This window comes from Mycteria americana, chromosome 2 (assembly GCF_035582795.1).
Source record: "Mycteria americana isolate JAX WOST 10 ecotype Jacksonville Zoo and Gardens chromosome 2, USCA_MyAme_1.0, whole genome shotgun sequence".
In the NCBI taxonomy this organism is placed as follows: Eukaryota; Metazoa; Chordata; class Aves; order Ciconiiformes; family Ciconiidae; genus Mycteria; species Mycteria americana.
In genome coordinates this window covers 23,448,460-23,465,432 of record NC_134366.1, presented here as the reverse complement: position 1 = coordinate 23,465,432, position 16,973 = coordinate 23,448,460, and the positions used below count along the sequence as shown (strand labels likewise).

General features: G+C 40.7%; 1 protein-coding gene across 1 annotated transcript in view; it reads right to left on the bottom strand.

Annotated features, from left to right (window-relative positions):
* CUBN (cubilin) overlaps window positions 1–16,973 on the bottom strand; it is a 149,848-nt gene that overhangs the window by 121,763 nt on the left and 11,112 nt on the right. Inside the window, exons 10-22 of the mRNA XM_075492710.1 lie at window positions 16,519–16,614; window positions 15,840–15,961; window positions 14,119–14,305; window positions 12,254–12,372; window positions 10,721–10,955; window positions 9,180–9,361; window positions 8,211–8,373; window positions 7,821–8,011; window positions 3,670–3,826; window positions 2,871–3,049; window positions 2,209–2,371; window positions 1,746–1,962; window positions 603–733 (exon numbers count right to left, since the gene is read on the bottom strand). Coding sequence (XP_075348825.1) covers window positions 603–733; window positions 1,746–1,962; window positions 2,209–2,371; window positions 2,871–3,049; window positions 3,670–3,826; window positions 7,821–8,011; window positions 8,211–8,373; window positions 9,180–9,361; window positions 10,721–10,955; window positions 12,254–12,372; window positions 14,119–14,305; window positions 15,840–15,961; window positions 16,519–16,614 — 2,142 coding nt within the window. The remainder of the gene's footprint in view (window positions 1–602; window positions 734–1,745; window positions 1,963–2,208; window positions 2,372–2,870; window positions 3,050–3,669; window positions 3,827–7,820; window positions 8,012–8,210; window positions 8,374–9,179; window positions 9,362–10,720; window positions 10,956–12,253; window positions 12,373–14,118; window positions 14,306–15,839; window positions 15,962–16,518; window positions 16,615–16,973) is intronic.

Genomic DNA, 16,973 nt, shown 5'->3' with positions numbered 1-16,973 from the left:
CCTTTCTTCAGCAGTCCTTACCCCACTGATGTATGTCTTGGCTCCTTAAAAGGAGATACTTAAAGAACAGATTTAAGGCATAACCTTGGAGACAGAAACGTTGCACTCTGTCATCATGAAAAAAAACAGCTTGTGCTTTCAGGTTATTTTGCTGCCTTATCAAATTTCATCCTATATGACCTTTCTCTGCCCATCATCACTATTGCACCTTAATAGGGACTAAATTAATTTTTATGGCACCTGAGAGTCTCCCATTCAAGTCAGTTGTCCATCATTGCTAAGCTTCCTAGATCACACATATTCAGCTCAGAATGGACAAAGCATATTCAGAAAACACTTTTCCTAAATAATTCATGCAGTTCTGCCATGTCAGCTCTTACTGGCTTCCTAAAGAAAAGACCAGTGTTGCTTACAGAAATTGCTTTCTGCTTTCCTAGAGAGGAAAAAGCTTGTGAATAAAGCAGGATAAATAAGAAGGAGTAGAAGAGGCACCAGGCAGTCTTCTGTTAACACAGAAAATAATGTTTCTGTTTCTTGTAGTGGTTATTTACAGTGACAGCTGAAAACACTTAATTTGCATAATTAACAGACTGGCATATTACCTTTTGATGCATCCAGGGAGATATAATTAGTTGAGAAGCCCTCAGATGCAGTGCTGTGATCGGTCACGAAGTACAACATCATCATGTTGCCACCACTAGTGAGAGATGGTGGAATTGATCTTCCACAGTACCTACAGCAAAAAGATGCCCGAATTTGAATGGCAGTACTTTATGAAGCGTCTGTATTACTGGAAGAGGATTCAGTTTTCCTGAGAAGTTCAAACAGCTACACATACACAGATCTCTTCTTTGGGTGATACAGATCCCAGGCATACACCCTGTATCATGGGACTAAATAGCACACTACGTGTATAAAGGTACAAATCTAACTTGTGTGGCAAAGTCAGAGGAGAAACTGTTCATCAAGTTGTCAAATTCTTATTGAAATTATTCTATGCTGTACCTACAACAAATTCTGTTCTTTTGTAGGAGTCAGAGTGGCTGGCCAAAGACTAAGGTTGCAAAACGTTCTCCATCATAATATAAGAGTAATTTGTTCCATATTTTCCAAAATACTGCCATGTAAGCCAACTACTTTACAGTCTGTAGCTGCAGCTGGATACTGTTCCCAAGTAGTTCAGATGTTCTTGAATGCTAGGATGGCAAGAAAACCCTATGTATACCCCAGTTGGCGAAGGGAAAAAAAGAAAAGATTCTTCCCCAAGATAAACTCACTTATCAGGAGAAAGTGAAAACAAAATCCTATAAAATGCAGACTTTGGTTTAGTTTTTGCTGACATCCAAATGCACAATCTTTTAAGTAATCTTTCCATCACTTCTGCAAGTGTTTCAAATCACATCTTTTCGGGGACATATTAACGCTTTTGAACTTATTTCCCACAAATCAAAATGTTAATGGAGCTGGAAAAAGCCAGCTATTGAAACCTGTCCTTAAAAAAGCTGTCCTCTTGACACAAGTTAGTTTCCCCCAGTATAATATTTATTATATGTGGTTCTCATTCCATGGTCAAAGAAAGAAAGCTGCCTTTACTATGTTAGGCAGTGAAATTGCTGCTATTGTTTCCATAATGCAGAGGCATTAACCTACACACAAAATTTAAGGAAGCAAATTGGATGTCGAGATCTATAGAACAGTGCTCACTCTACAGTAATGCAGCTCTGTAGGCTAATAGACATATTCACCTTCCCAATTTTTGCACAGTGCTGTTGTCATATATTTCAAGATAATCCTTTCTGCAACTATAATCAAATCCCAAGTTAAATGAAGTGAATGTCAGGCGGATAAGGTAGCCGGGTTGAATGTTGATAATCCAGGTACAGTTAATACCATGTGGGTAGACATATGGGTGACCAGGACTTGTAATGGTTCCTTCCGGTCCAGTGAGAGTCTCTCCACATACTGTAGACATTTAAAACATCAGGTTAAATGATATATTTATAAAAAAGTTAGGCACTTATAAAATTGGTTACTTTTATTTCTGAAATTTCATAGTCTTTTTTTCCTCGATGCATACTACACTGCAACTGATTCAGAATTTATCTCCCATTACACCACCATAAATCTTGATGGCCAACTGTTTTCAGTGTACAGGAAAATTTGGAAAATCCCAACACTCTACACAGAAAACAACAAAAAAATCCTTACCTGTATCTAATGGCCAGTACTCAGCTCTGAAGCCAAGGTTGGTAAGAGAGGAAGCTCTGAATTTGATATAGAGATTGTTCCGTGTAGATTGCACTCTAGATGGTACAGCTGTACCACAGTATTTCTCCAAAAAAGGAGAGTCTGTGTTGTTGCCATCTCTGACCTGAAGAACAGTGTATTCAAAATATCCCATTCAAATTTCTACAATATTAAAGTTGTAAGCATAAATGAATTAATAAGAACCATATAAAAGAGATCCTTAGTAAAGTCAAACCCTACCCTTTCTTCAGCACAGTTTCCACTACAGGCACATACTATGCAACCTTATGACTGCCAGAGAAGCACTCTCCCACCCAAAGCATGTCAGATGGAGAAAAGCTGAGATGTTACACCCTCAACAGTAAGTGGCACATAAACCTCTAAAACCAGGTCTGTCTGTTTAAAGACACCCGATACTCGTCTCTGATTATGAAAATGGTCATACCATCTTTGGAGAACCAAGAAAAGGTTTGGATCCCATTATGAACCTGGAAAAGCTTTTATAACTGCTGTAAGAAGTCCTTGACTGTCAAGCAGTTCTGCTTTGGTGGAGATGAGTGTGAGAAGAAACACAGAGATAAGAATCTATCTACTGTTAATAGTATATGTGTATTATTCTTTACCTCAATGTAGTCCAAGTCACAAGTGGTTGTATTTCGAATGTCAAAGTCGATAAAGTTAAGAATCACCACTTTGCTAGCTGGCTGGGAGATGATCCACTCACAGGTCTTTGGGTGAGGGGACATCCTGGGATAGTAAGGTGAATGGATAGTGCCTGCTCCAGACAAGGAGCCTCCACAGGCTGCCAAGAGACACTAAGAATCAGTACTTGTGATGAATGGTTTCAAGGAAAGTATGTGATGTCTATCAAATATCACTGTGAAATTAGAAGAAAACCACTCCAAAAACCTGTTGTTACAGCATCTACTACAGATTATCCAAGCAGTATAAAGAACGTATTTAAAAGAACATATTGCTGTAAGTATAGCATAAACATGTATATACAGAAGGCCAATCTAACAGTGCCCATGAAAACTAATGGATTTGACTCATTTGTTTCACAGACACAGATAGATTTGTTGATGATTAAGAACTAAAAGATAGGAAAAATGAAAGTAAAAAGATTTAGGCAGAATTATAGCTGTATCATCTTTGGTATGTTAGCGGTAAGCGATTTATCATTAATAGAAGCAATCAGGGGTGCATTTCCAAGCGTGCTAGGAGTGCCTACAATAGACCTATTGCAGACATCATCTTAGCATTTCTAAAACTAGCAATAAATAAATAATTTGACTCTATTTTTTTCTTTCCTTTCTTTTGAAGTTTGTCTTAAACCCATTATATGGATAATATAGCAGAGAAATGACTGAAAGTGTCCAGATTACAGATCAGTTCACTGTGCAAAGCACCAGTTCCTCTTACCAACTTGATAAATGGCCCTGAAGCTAGCCCTTTGCACAGAAGAATCAGACTTGAACTTGATCCAGAGACTGTTGCTGGTAGAAGTGATTGGAGACATGAGTGTACTATGACAGAATTTGCTAATAAGAGAAGACATCTCACTGTCACCATCTCGAACCTAGTCATCGAAAAGAAAAAAAGAAAAACGTCAGATCATAAAAGCTTTGGGATCTGTTATCCAGATAAAATTATAATCTCACAAGAGCTGCTAAATAACAGAAGGAGTAACTATTTTACTTATTTATAAGAGGGGCAAAGAACCATCACAGTAATTGGCACAAGCACATGATTTACGAGAGCTCAAAGGAAGGATCGGATGATCAGTGCAGAACACACACACATGCTACTGAAACAGGACATTAGGATGAAATAGATCTTCTCTATGAACCACAGCTTTAGTACAACCTGGGCCTATACTTCCAAAAGTGACACCTTTAGTATGAAAGAGACAAGTAAGGTGCTCACCAGTGATAGCTATGAAATTTTTGCCAGCACTAAAATCTGCTGGGGAAAAAAAAGGGATATCTGTGATTTTCTTGCTCTGGCCATGAAGCTTCCAGTGATTTTTCAATGGCACTTCTCCAGAACAAGCACATGTCCCATCACACCTATAAGTCAATGCAGCCAGACAGCTCACTACCAGGAGATGCAACTCTGAGTCCTTAAAGCAGTAAAGACATATACTGACGTCGTTCCATTACTTTATCTGAAGGTATGATAATGCCATGATAATTATCATGTCAAAGGCATGATAATGACAACGAAGCTACATCAGGGAATCACTTCCAGCTTTTACCTTCTGCACTGCCACTCTACTGACCTCAATCAATTTGCTAATCAAAGGAGAAATGCATCTTATGTGTTTTCCCAGAAGCTGATTATAAATCGTGATTATCAAGGGGACGAGAAGGGAAAGAGGTATTTGCACCTCTGAACTTCAGACCCTGAACCCACAGTCCATGAGTAAGAATAGGTGCATCCAGGGGATGAGGCAGAGCACTGGTATAAGCCAAGGAACTCTGAAAACCCTCTGAGGTGCCCACCTCATTCCAAGAGGCCAGCCAACAAGCTGAGGTCCAAAAAACAGGTCCTCTGCTATTTGCCCAGGCAAAAAATGCAATTTTTTGTCCCAAAGATTCTCCTGAAAACAAAACAGCTCTTTTCTGCTGTAAAAGTGGTGGTAGCTCATGTAGCTGGAGCTGCTTTTAAATGCACCTATGCGCTGTCAACCCCAAAAAAACATTCCAGTGAAATCACGGGCAAAGACAGGAACATCCAGCTTTCAGGTCCCCTCTCATCACCTCTTCTTTCCTCCACAGCTGTATTCCTCCATGGGCTGGGAGAGAAGGCAGGAAACCCTCATCGGTGCCCTGGTGAGTAGGCAGTGGCTGGCCTGCTTGCCCAGCTTTGGCAATCCCAAGCTGGTGAGATGGCTTTCTGACTAACAGATATTTTTAATTTCCCTGGAACTTAAGGTGACAGAATTATTCTGGATTTACAGAGGAGCAACTGAGATCAGAATTTGTGCCGGCATATTTAGAAAATCTTTGGATAGCAGTGAAAGTTTCCAGAACTATAGTTCACAGGAGTTTACATTTTTTCTTGAGCTGATTCTCCTTACATTTTTGGTTTATAAAGCCCAGGAAGCAGTGATAAAAATAACAGGTTCTCTAAACCATGTGAGTAATGTCTCCTATTGCCAGCTAGAAGGATGGCATGGAAAAGGAGCCACCTGGGCTACCACCTTACTGCTGCAGCACCATGTCACAGTCTTTCTTAAATAAGTTTTATTGCCTCTAGTTTCTCATTGCAGATCCCTGGTCCCAGGCTGTTCCTTCCTTAGTAAGAGACTAAACATCCCTCCCTGAGCAAGTGCCTGTGAGCTGTGTCTGGTCCCTGCAGAAACTCTGCAGGTTTCCTGGTATCACCAGGGATGGGAATAATCTGCACCTTTTCAAAGTGACAAAACAATTGTCAGACAGTGACTTTTAAAGTAACTTAAACACCCAAAAGCTATCTCCCTAGCTGAACTTCATTATAAAACCCAGTGAGACAGTATTTTAGAAAAGCATATGTGAAAATCACGCCTTGATAAAAGAGCGCGGTGCTTTAGTCATACCAACTGTCCCGCTCAGAAAATGTCGGTCCTGTTTCTCTGCTCTCGGCTGAGCCACCGAGGGAGAGAGCAGGAAGAAGAGGAGGACAGAAACACAGGAAAACTGAACAGCTTGTGACTGCTCAGCAAACAGCGAGGTAAATGCCTTGCTGAACTAATACAAACTGATTGCGTTCAACAGAAATGGTTTTGTTTCTCTGTCTGCTGTGAATTTAGCTGCTGTTCTGCCAGCAATTAGGCAAGAGGAGTACCAGGCCAAACAAACAAAAGCTGTCTGTTTTCATTAAACACACTTCCCCTCTCATTTCAGAAATTAATTACACTTCATTCCAACCAAAGTCTGAATTAGAGGAGGAGGGAAGGGAACGATGTCAGCACAATAACATCTTTTAAAAACAGATTAACTGGACGGAGCTCACAGGGGCCTATTCCTCGCTTGGTCAGGAAGAGATTAAGCACAGAACCAAACGCCACTGCCACGTAACTGCGTGGCTGGCAGCGCAGGACCCAGCTCTGCGCTGGGGCCGCAGGGCTTGCTCCCACCTGCTTCAGCTCTGGCGGCACCTTTGCTAATCAACCGGGTGTCTGTGCCCAGTTTGTTTTACTTCTGTTTAGCTCTGTGCGATACAGCCACAGTTTTATACAGACAGCAGTACGCAGCAGTCATTCCATGTAGGATGAGGTATTTATGACTGTATGGAGAAATACAGGCCGGGTACGACAGCAGACACCTTGAGACGTGGCAAGTTGGAGCGTGGCCAGAGGAGAACAGGGACGGGGTGACAGGAGAAGGGGCACGGGCCACCGACATGAAGAGCTTGTCAGGCCCTGAGGGCACCACCAGGACTCACTGGCCCAGCCTTGCCTCCTCTGGGCCCCCTGCACCCTGCCCATGGCCCAGGACCTCATGTCGGCCCCCCAGGGCCGTGAGTCCCTGCCCCAGCAACACTGCAGCAGGGCTGGTCTCCAGCTCTCCACAGCCCTGCCCTGCCCGGCCATGGGCTCTGCTGAGCCGGGCCCACCCGCAGGTCCACGTCCCAGCCTGACCTTGGCCCATCCCTGTCCCCAGGGAGGTGTCCCATGCCTGGGGCTGCCCGGCTCCCTGGCCAGGGCAATGGGATGGGTCCTGACTGCGAGGCCCTGCTCTGACCCTCCGGGGAGCCCCCACGGCCCCCGGCCGGCACAGCACCATGCCAAACCTCGCCCGCGGTCCGTTAAAGAAATGCAGACCTGGAGCTGGACAAAACTGGGTTTAGGGACGACAAACAAAATGAAGAAATGGTATCTAGTGCACTTAAAAGGCACACTGCAGTGGTAAATTCAGATGAAACTTGAAGCTGCAGACCAATGAAGAGAAAGCTAGGTGTAAAAGCAAACATAAAAATCACCTCAAGTGGATCCCAGTTAGTATCAACATTACTATTGTATTATTATTACATTTTCCATATAGAAACATTCTAACTGTACTATTATTTTTTCTATAATAATTAGATTTAGACTAATAACAATTCTTCAGTTAGACTTGTAAGATTTCAGTTATGCTAACAATAAACTGCTGACTTTACACGTGTATATATGTACATATGTATGTATATATAAATATATATATGGTGTGCTTCCTTTTTGTGCCAGAACAAGATTTTCCATATAACACCATGACACCAGAAAATGCTGCGTAATGGCTATGGCATTATTTCTATTTTTCTTGCATTTGGCATGCATTTACCAAAGGTCCAAACTCCACCTTAATCATGTACAGCCGATTAAGAATTAGTGTTAAGCTAGACAGATTTTCTTGTTCTCTTATCTTTGCTTCATTCCAAACATACAGTCCTGCTCTTTTAGCCCATGTGACTTTTGGACCCTAATAAAGTGGTATACTTAGTTCTTTGATTAACACCTATTTCTGCAGTGGCCCTTGGGTCAGAAATTATGTAGCATGGTTTTGTACACACATGTAATCAATCTTTCATATCAACTGGTTAAGAGAAGTTACCTCAATATAATTTGATGAACAACCAGTGTGACTCTCCAGCTCCATATGGGTGAAGCTGACGTATATTTTTTCATCCTCTGGCTGTCTGATAATGTAGATACATTGTCGGTTGTTGATATAAGGGTTAGGCCAGAAAGGGGATGTGATAACCCCTTCACTATCCGTGTAATTTCCTCCACAACTTGGATCTGCTGTATTAAGAAAAAACATATCAATTGAGATATTCACAAGTATGGTAACTTTTTTGGTTTAGGCTGCCTGGACAATGGCTGCAAATCAAAGATGATTTCTGTATTATTAAATAGCAAGCGTTAATTACATCCATTCATGTTTTGTGGGCTGTATCTTGGGAATGTCACAGACCAATCTTTAAGGCTGAATTTTACTTACCAGGAGATGTTGTATAGAGAATGTGGAAGCCTTTATCAGTAACTAAGTCATCAGAGTGAAAGTGAATCCATGCATATGGACCAGTGGTTTGGAGCGGGGGTGGAGATCCAGTGTTACAGTATTTACCAAGGACAGGGTCTTGTGGAAGAAGACCATCTCGAATCTAGACAGAATGATAGATCAGCATTTAGAATTATTACATGTGTGCCAACTGTGAACAGTACCAACACTCTTAAAGTTATCTCGGAGGCCCCAGGAGATATTGTAGATGGTGGATGGAGGGAAAGCTCATAGGAATTTTCCTCCAAACACACAGGAACCAAGAAACAGACCTACCAGCATAGCTGTGATGGTGCTCCTAGGAGAGTCATCAAGGGTTTTGTGAAAGGGAAAGAACGTATTAGGAGATCTACTGTTGAACTGTTTTCCTGAAATCATGCTCCGCATTGCACAATTTTGGAGAACATGCTATTCCAAACCAGCTTCTCATTTCCATGACTGGGTATTGGTGAATTCTGTAACCACTACTTTGCATGTGAGAAAAAGCCCTAAGCCCACACATCAAGTTATGGGCTGTACTATAATATTAATCTATTAATCTTAGATCCCTTTCCCTAATAGTTTACCTTAGGCTGATTAATTCTCTGTGGGTTGACATTTGACAAGGAGTTTGGAGACTGAACTTTGTAAGAAAGTGAATGCTTCCCACCACGTATTTGGCTTGAATCCCATCCTCTTTAGTTGCAAGACTTCCACTGATGTCAGTGGAGCAGGATCTCATCCCCTTTCTGTTATACTGCCTGTATCTGACTGTGCATTGATGGCTGGAATAAGTAAGTACAAATGAACATTTCAACCCAGGACATAATTTTCAAACAGTCCCTTCTGTATGTACAAAAAGTTTTGAAATATCTTGTTTTGCAATAACATAGCCATAAAATGTTGTCATAATCCACAATTACACTTTACCTCTAAATGGTCATAACTGCAGTTTTCATGGTGTTCTAGGCTTAGTGTGCCAAAAGCAAATGTGATGAGGCGGCCAGGACTGGTTGAGATGGTCCAGAAACAGTCTCTGTTTACAGGATAGTTACCAGGGTATCCTGGAGAGCTTATCGAGCCGTAAGTACCCGTCAGCTCACCACCACATTCTAACAGAAAAGAAACATGGAAGAGCACAGTCTTTAACACCACATGTCAGGTCAGAAGATGAATTCCCCTGTAGTGTCAAAGCTAGGTACCACTTTGGGATCCAGAATAAATTCAAAAACAAAGATCAAGCCAAACAAACCAACAAGTTACTTCTTTCTTTAAATTTTACAATTAATTCTGCAACTCAATTATAAAAGCACAACTCCAAGTATTTCCTGATTTGCACAGTAAAAGAAAGATTCTTTCCCAGTTCTGATGGAAATTTCTTTAGGAGAATGATCAAAAGTACTGTGTTTTGGATTGGATTTACAAGATTAATCTGAATTTCTGTACTTTGTAAATAGCCTCCATGTTTTATCCTAGCACAAGACTGTTTTCATTTTTAAAAAATGTCAATTACAGGGAAGGCTGTTTTATATACCTGTAATAAAAAATCCATCCCTCTCAGCATAACAGTTGGGAATGACAGGGGTAACTTGTGCATTATACCTAAGGAATAGCTAGTTTAGTCACATCTCTACCTCTCTCCCTCCTTGCTTTTTTTGGTTTTTCCCCCCAAAAGATCTGTTTTAACTTTTCAGTATCCATATTTGTCAATTAGTAATTATCTATCTAATAATGTCAACTGAAAGAAAAAAAACCACCAAAAATCACATTAAAAGCATTTCAACAAATATTTCTAGAAATAAAGAAAATGTTCCCTCCCTGAATTTTCTATACTTTTTTTACTCTCTGGTTCTTTCAAAGACACAACCCAGTGCACAATTTTGTTTGTAGACAATGCACAGAACATTGAAGTGAGCTTGATGTTGCATAAGATGATTTGGGATTTATCTCTAGAAATGCACTGCCAGGCCTCCTGGAAGAATCACGCAAGTGGCGTTACCAAGAATTCAGGCAGAAACGTACAAATCAGACAAATCATACCAAAAATCTCACAGATAATTTAAAATCAAATTCCCAACAATCTATCGTGTTTGGAAAGCATGGTTCAAACTCTTTAGCCTCTTGTAAATTGTCAGTGGCAAAAAAAGGTAACTTGCTTGCTCAAAGTACTAGATACTTCTGTGAGAAAAGAGAAGTAAGAAGAACGGTATCTCCAGGAACATATGCTCTTTGGGGGATTCCTCACAGGAGGTATAAAACAGCCTTAAAAAACAGCAGAAAGTTATTCCGGCAGAGGCCTAGAGTTGGAGTTTAAATATTTTAAAGTGACATATATGTCTACATTTCAGACTCACTCCCTAGTAAAATACTGCCCTACTGCTCCTAATGTTTCCTAATCAAAGGAAATAAGTCATTCATGTTGCTCCAAAGCAATGAAGATGCTAAATTCCTTGCCATTTCACCAAACTTACCAGGATCCCGAGATTCCCACTGAACAGTAAAACCTCCAGCTGTAATGGTGTGGTTTGAGTAGAACCAAAAATACAGGGAGTTGTGGGAGCTGAAAAGCTCTGCAGGAGGTGAGGAGCCACAGTATTTTCCCAGCATGTGCATTGATGCTGAAGGCCCATCATGGATTTGCAGGAAGTCAGATTTACACTCATTACTTGCCTCCAGTTGGAAGAATGGGAAAATAATACGCAGAATCTAACAGGAAGTAACAAAACAAGAAATCTCTTTTTCTCCATCTGCTGAGACACTGTTTATGCAGTTACTCTGTAAGAGCAGATATATGTGTTCATGCAGCTGTGAGAATCTATGAGCTTTGGAGCCATTATGCCATTTCCTGAAAAGTTCCAGGACAGAAGAAGATATTACAGAATCTTAAGGGTCAAAAGGAAAGAGAGAAGATAGATAGGAAAGGATTTGGACAGGGAAGTTGTCTGGAAAGAACATTGATTCTATAAACTAATAATTGAGACCATTTGCCTGTGTCTGTTATATATGTGAAATATATATATGTATATATTTCAAGCCACGTGAAGGGCTTGAAATACAGCATAAAATACTTATTCCAGGTTTCCCATGGCAGTTTTCTCATCAGATAATTAACATTTCTCATCCTTGCTGTGCTTGAAAGTATTGTCATGGGAGTTAAAAAAATGAAATGATCTTTTTTTGCACATATAAAATCAGTGTCTCATAAGCCCACTGTAGACACTTAGTGACATACACAGCTTTATGTATGTTCAGATTCCTCACTGATGTGCTTTAATATAGCTCTGCTGAAGACAGTAGTGGCTCTCGGGCTTAAAGCTGAGGATATGTCACAGACATATATATAATGTTACGTAAACCACTAGCAATCACTGGTTTATAAAACTACTTAATTCATTCCAGGAAATGTCAAAAATAGATCAAATATTTAGATCCCAAGTAAGAAGTCCCATGCTAAAGTGTGACGTAGCATATTTTTTAGTTGTTATTTATAACACAAGTGGAATTGTTAGTTGCAGATCAGAATCTGAATATACATTTGAGTGCAACATTTAAAAATTAATCCTTAAAAAAATTCAAATGCTGTTATTACACAAAGCCATTGACAATATGAATTCAGCATTCCACATTTCTGGTGCTCAGAAATCAGAAACATGAAATTGTTCTGGGGTCACGAACCAACTGTGGAGCCCATCAGAGCAGAGCTTTTCTCATGTAGCTATTCACAGATCACATTCTAAAGCGATGTAAAACAGGCACCTTCTCTAGCTGGTGGTAGGTGAATAAATTCTAACCCTCAGCCGCACAGGAAAAAACAGGCAAATTCTTAGGCTAAGGAGCCTGAAGGCTTGTAAGGATCTGAAACTCATTCTTTTTGAAAAACTTATTTATTCTGAGGGGATTGGATGACAATATCGGAATATGTGGCATGAAGATGGTCACGTTTGCTCTGATGAGATGAGGGGTCCTGCAGAGCGAGGGTTTCTTTAACCTGGACTCTATTTTACCTTGTTGGGATTAGTTTGAATAACCCAAGCGCAGCTGACCCCACTGTTGTACCGCTGGCTGTTTGGGTTGTTAGGGTATCTGAAAGTCCCCCTGGAGCCTGAGAGATATCCTCCACAAACTGCAGAAAGAGAGAGAAAATTAAACGGATTAATTTGTGCTATCACTATACAGACTTAAACAAAACCTAACTTTCTTGCATAGCTTTGGCTTCCTAAACATGTAAAACAAGGGTGAAAGATTCTTCTATAAAAGACTCCTCAGGATTTCCTCTACAGTGGAATGACATCACAAAAAATAAGCAAAATTACTCCCTGAGAGAAAAGTAGTTCCTGGAAAAGGAACAAAGATTTTCAGCTGGAATATGTGGATACTGCCAAAATATGTTGATTCTGTCTCAGGAAAATGTCCATAAACTAGTTTGTTTCCAGAAGGCTACCTCCAGATTGAATCTTTAAATTTTTCACCTACAATGAAATAACATTTTGAAGCTAACATGATATAAAACTGTCTTTCTCAGTAGTGCTGCATCACTGAAGTTACCCTTCAGATGTTTTATTGTCCCATTTGTTCTTTTTGGTCAGATTTCTGGGCCTGATAATACTTCTCATGATATACTGTGGTCTCTTCTCCCACTGAGCCATTCAATGAATGGGAGCTGGGAACCGGGAATCCCAAACAGCTACAGAAGAATATGTCCATAAAGCACCTAAAATACAATGCACATATAGCTACAGTGTACAACAAGCAGCTGTAGTTTAACATTGAACTGATGCTAAAGAAGTATTCAATTCTCAGCAAATTGAAGTATTTTGTTTCAAGGAGCAGTAAAAAGAATATAATTTTGTTTGAAGTGTCCATCTAAAACATCTCACTATTTCTCAACCAGATTCAGAATTATTATGTCATAAAATGTATTACTGTTCCCTTGATCAGGAACTAAAACAAAAGTTGATACATTATAATTTCTCACTGGATAAAAACTGGTTTTCTCTCTCTTCTATTATGAATGGTTAAAAATAAATTTTTTTCCACATGTGCTTAATAATAAAACATTAGTGGTTAGGTATTTAGGGGAAATAGGAAAGAGCCTGAAGTAGCTCTAAAATAGAGCAGATTTCACAGAGGCTCAGTGAAAGTTTTACATTCTGTAAAATGTAAAAAACTTTTCACAGATTGAAAAGTTCATCTGCTTTCTTTACAGCAACCTGCAATAAATATGAGCCATCTGACAGATGGTTGCCACAGGGACACTCACTGGAATGCTATCCTGACCTTGTTTAATTAAAACTAATGGCAAAAAAATCCCAAACAAACAGAAAAAGTGATATTAAGAAGAAATGATAAAGGCAGGACCTTGCAGTCACTCTATAAAACCGAGTCCCCCATTTTCATGGATAACATTTCTTTCATTAAATTTCTGTTTGAAAACCTTTTCTGGCTTTTTGTCTTGACTAAAAATGTCGGGACCTCTCAGCTTTGCAACAATGAAAGAGTATGCACAAAAGAGAAACATTAATATATTCTCTTGTAAGTCTGTTCTCCTTATATCGGATCCTCTTTCCCAACCAGCTTACCAGACCACTTTCTCAGGGACAGGGATCTGATTTTAGGATGCCTGGCATCTAGTCAAGGCCAGTGGGCCTGCAGATTAACTTCATTGTTATGCTCCTACTGCTAAACATAGCAGCTATAAAAAAGCTCATGGAAAACTCTGACTTCAAGGGACTTCGAGGGACCAACGAGAAGAGGGCTGTTTTTTTCGATCATAACTTGGTTCTTATTCACATATTAATCACATACAGCAGGCATCTACTCGCTGAAGCCTGGTGGCCCATTTCTCCTGGGGAGGAGGTCCTGGCCATACCTTGCTGGGCAGTCTGGCACTGTGGTCCTGTCCAGGCGCTGGTGCACTCGCAGGAGTAGCCATTGACCCCATCGGTGCAGCTCCCCCCATTCTGGCACGGGTTGCTAATGCATTCGTCAGTGTTCTCCGTACAATTAGGGCCTGTCCAGCCCGCATTACACAGGCAGAAATATCCAGAGATCATTGCCTACAGGTATAAGCAAATGCAATAAACTTAATGAGCATGGATCACCTAAAGGAATCAACGTAGTTGGCAGAAGGACTGATATTTACACTTACTTTATGTGGAGATATGAGAGCAAAGAAATAAAACCTTTGGAATTTAATGGCCTTGGTGGTCGCTGGTGAATACCAAAATAAACCTAACGCCTAATCAGATTATCTAGCTCTTTGCTTTTTCTCTTAAGTTATTTCTTTGCAAGGCTCTTTCAAATTACTTTCTAAAAAGTCAAAATCTGTATTCATTTAGCCATTCAGAAAACTGTTTGCTTGGCTTTGAAATGATCACCCTAGAAACAAGTCAATCATATTATCTAACCTTATAAATAGCAAGTCAAGATAACAGTGGTAGAAATCATTTCTTTTAATCATATCTTTTAATAGACTGACTAAAATAAATAGTTTCTAAATAGTCAGAAGAAGTAGAGTAGATCTGGGCACAAAAGGCCCTTTAAATATCTGAGTGAAAAGACAATAGGTACCTACAGAAGAGAGAGTGAGGAATGCTGGTAAGGGGTGGAGTGGAGGTGAGAGTATCATTTCCTTTCACACCGAAAATGGGAAAAGGGAAAGGTAGCCTATCATAGAATCATAGAAACATTTAGGTTGGAAAAAAACCTTAAGATCATTGAATCCCACCGTTAACCTAACACTACGAAGTCCACATTGTATGTCCCATTTCCCCACTGCCTCCCAGGATCATCAAAAGGAGGATATCTGCAGACCAACGTGGACAAATGGGATCAGACTCTACTGGAACAACAAATTTACCATTTGTGAACATTACTCCAAAATCATAATCCTAAATGTCCTCCACAACAGAATTATCAAAATCCCCAGGTCTGCAGCATGGACTTTCCTGAGCACAGCACACCTCACTGAGGAAGCCAAAAGGCTTTCACAGGGTACATGTGGACAAACTAAATGGTCACTATGCATGAGAATGAATTCACACCACCAGTCAGTAAAGGTCCAAAACACTCAGCTACCAGCAGGAGTACAACCAATTCCCTTTCCATATCCCTATAAACAGCCTGAGACTCCAGGGAGGGCTCTCACAAGATCAGCCTAGGAACACATAACTAACTGTAGTGGATATTAACAGTCTGAAGGTCAGCAGAGGTACTGGTTTCGTTATCATGGGTAATTCCTCCGTGATCCAAGGTGGTAAATTACTTCCCTGTCCCACCAGGGACAGCCATGCATCAGTTCTCCCCCACCAGCACCAGCATCCGATCTCTAGCCTGGGGTACCAGCTACAACCTCTCAGGTTATTAGTGCCAAGATTGCTGCCTCTACTTCAAACACAAAGAAATGGCTTGGGTGCCCTGAAACTCACTTTGTTTTCCCCAGGTATATCCACTGACCCCTCCACTCCACGCTGGCCTTGCCTCATTACCTGTAGTATGTCTGCACTCAGCTTTCAGTCTCACCAGTCTCCCTGTTGTTACTGGTTATAACTACTTAACGTTGTCACTAGTTGCCAGGAGCCCAGCACTTACCAAGCACTGCCCATTTACACAAGGGTTTTGCAGCTGACAGATATCACTGAGAGGAGAGCACCCGTTCGGCCCATATCCGCTTCCAGTGTACCCAGATGTGCAGGAACAAAATGGCATTGGCCCTTGGGAGGTGAGACAAGATACAGAAAGTAATTCAGTCCTTGTTACAATGACAATACCAATGACAGTAAAGGTCTTTGACATTTTGAAGCAGAGCCTTTATATAATCCTAACTTATTTGACCTTTTGATACCTTCCCTGGTCAATGTCCAGTTTGACCACGGAAAGATCTCTAGTGTTGCTTTGCTATGGGTACCTGAGAGTCCAAGGTCACCTTCGTGGGAAGTGGTGGGAGTAGTCAAAGGGTATTTACGGAAAGGAGAAGAATAGTAAAAGCAGATGAAATTGGAAAACCACATCAAAGAGAAATGGTGAAGTTCTCCACATTTTTATGGTGAAATCTGCTCTTTGGTGGAGCCTAAATCTATTTCTGTCAGTGTTTGTGGAAAGGCTTGTTGGCTTTGGCTCACCTGCCTGTAAACTCCTTTGGGTGAGGTAAAACTTACCATGGAGAAGGGGCTGCAATCTACATACGTTGCTAGAAAGTGGATTCAGCCTAACCAAACCCTCCTTGAGATTCACACTGGTATTGCTTACAGTCCTTAAGAGAGCATCGTACCTGGAGCTGAAGTACAAGTAGCCAAAGGATGGCACCCTCCATTATTTATTGAGCAGATATCAACCTGGGTACATGTTTGTCCATCTCCCTCATAACCTGTTCAGAGGTAAATCTCAGTTAGTCTGTAACAAACTATGTTCTCTGAGAATCGACAGCAAAAAAATCATCCGGTGAGAAAAAGACTAATTTATGGTGTAAAATCATAGTCTTCTGCAGTTACACAGAAAAAGCTGAGATAGCTGCTGAAGTAAAACCTGGCATATTTATTGTGGTTCCTGCATTGCAGGGATGGATTCTGATTGTAACTAAATCCTCCCATGATTTTAGAAAAAAGGTCTATTAGTGCTAGCCAAATATAGGTGAGGTCAGTGAGGCCGTAGAAGCTCAGCTCTCTCAGCCACCATGTGCTGCCCTCCCTACGCGTCCGCACCCAGCCAGCCCTGACCACCTCCAGG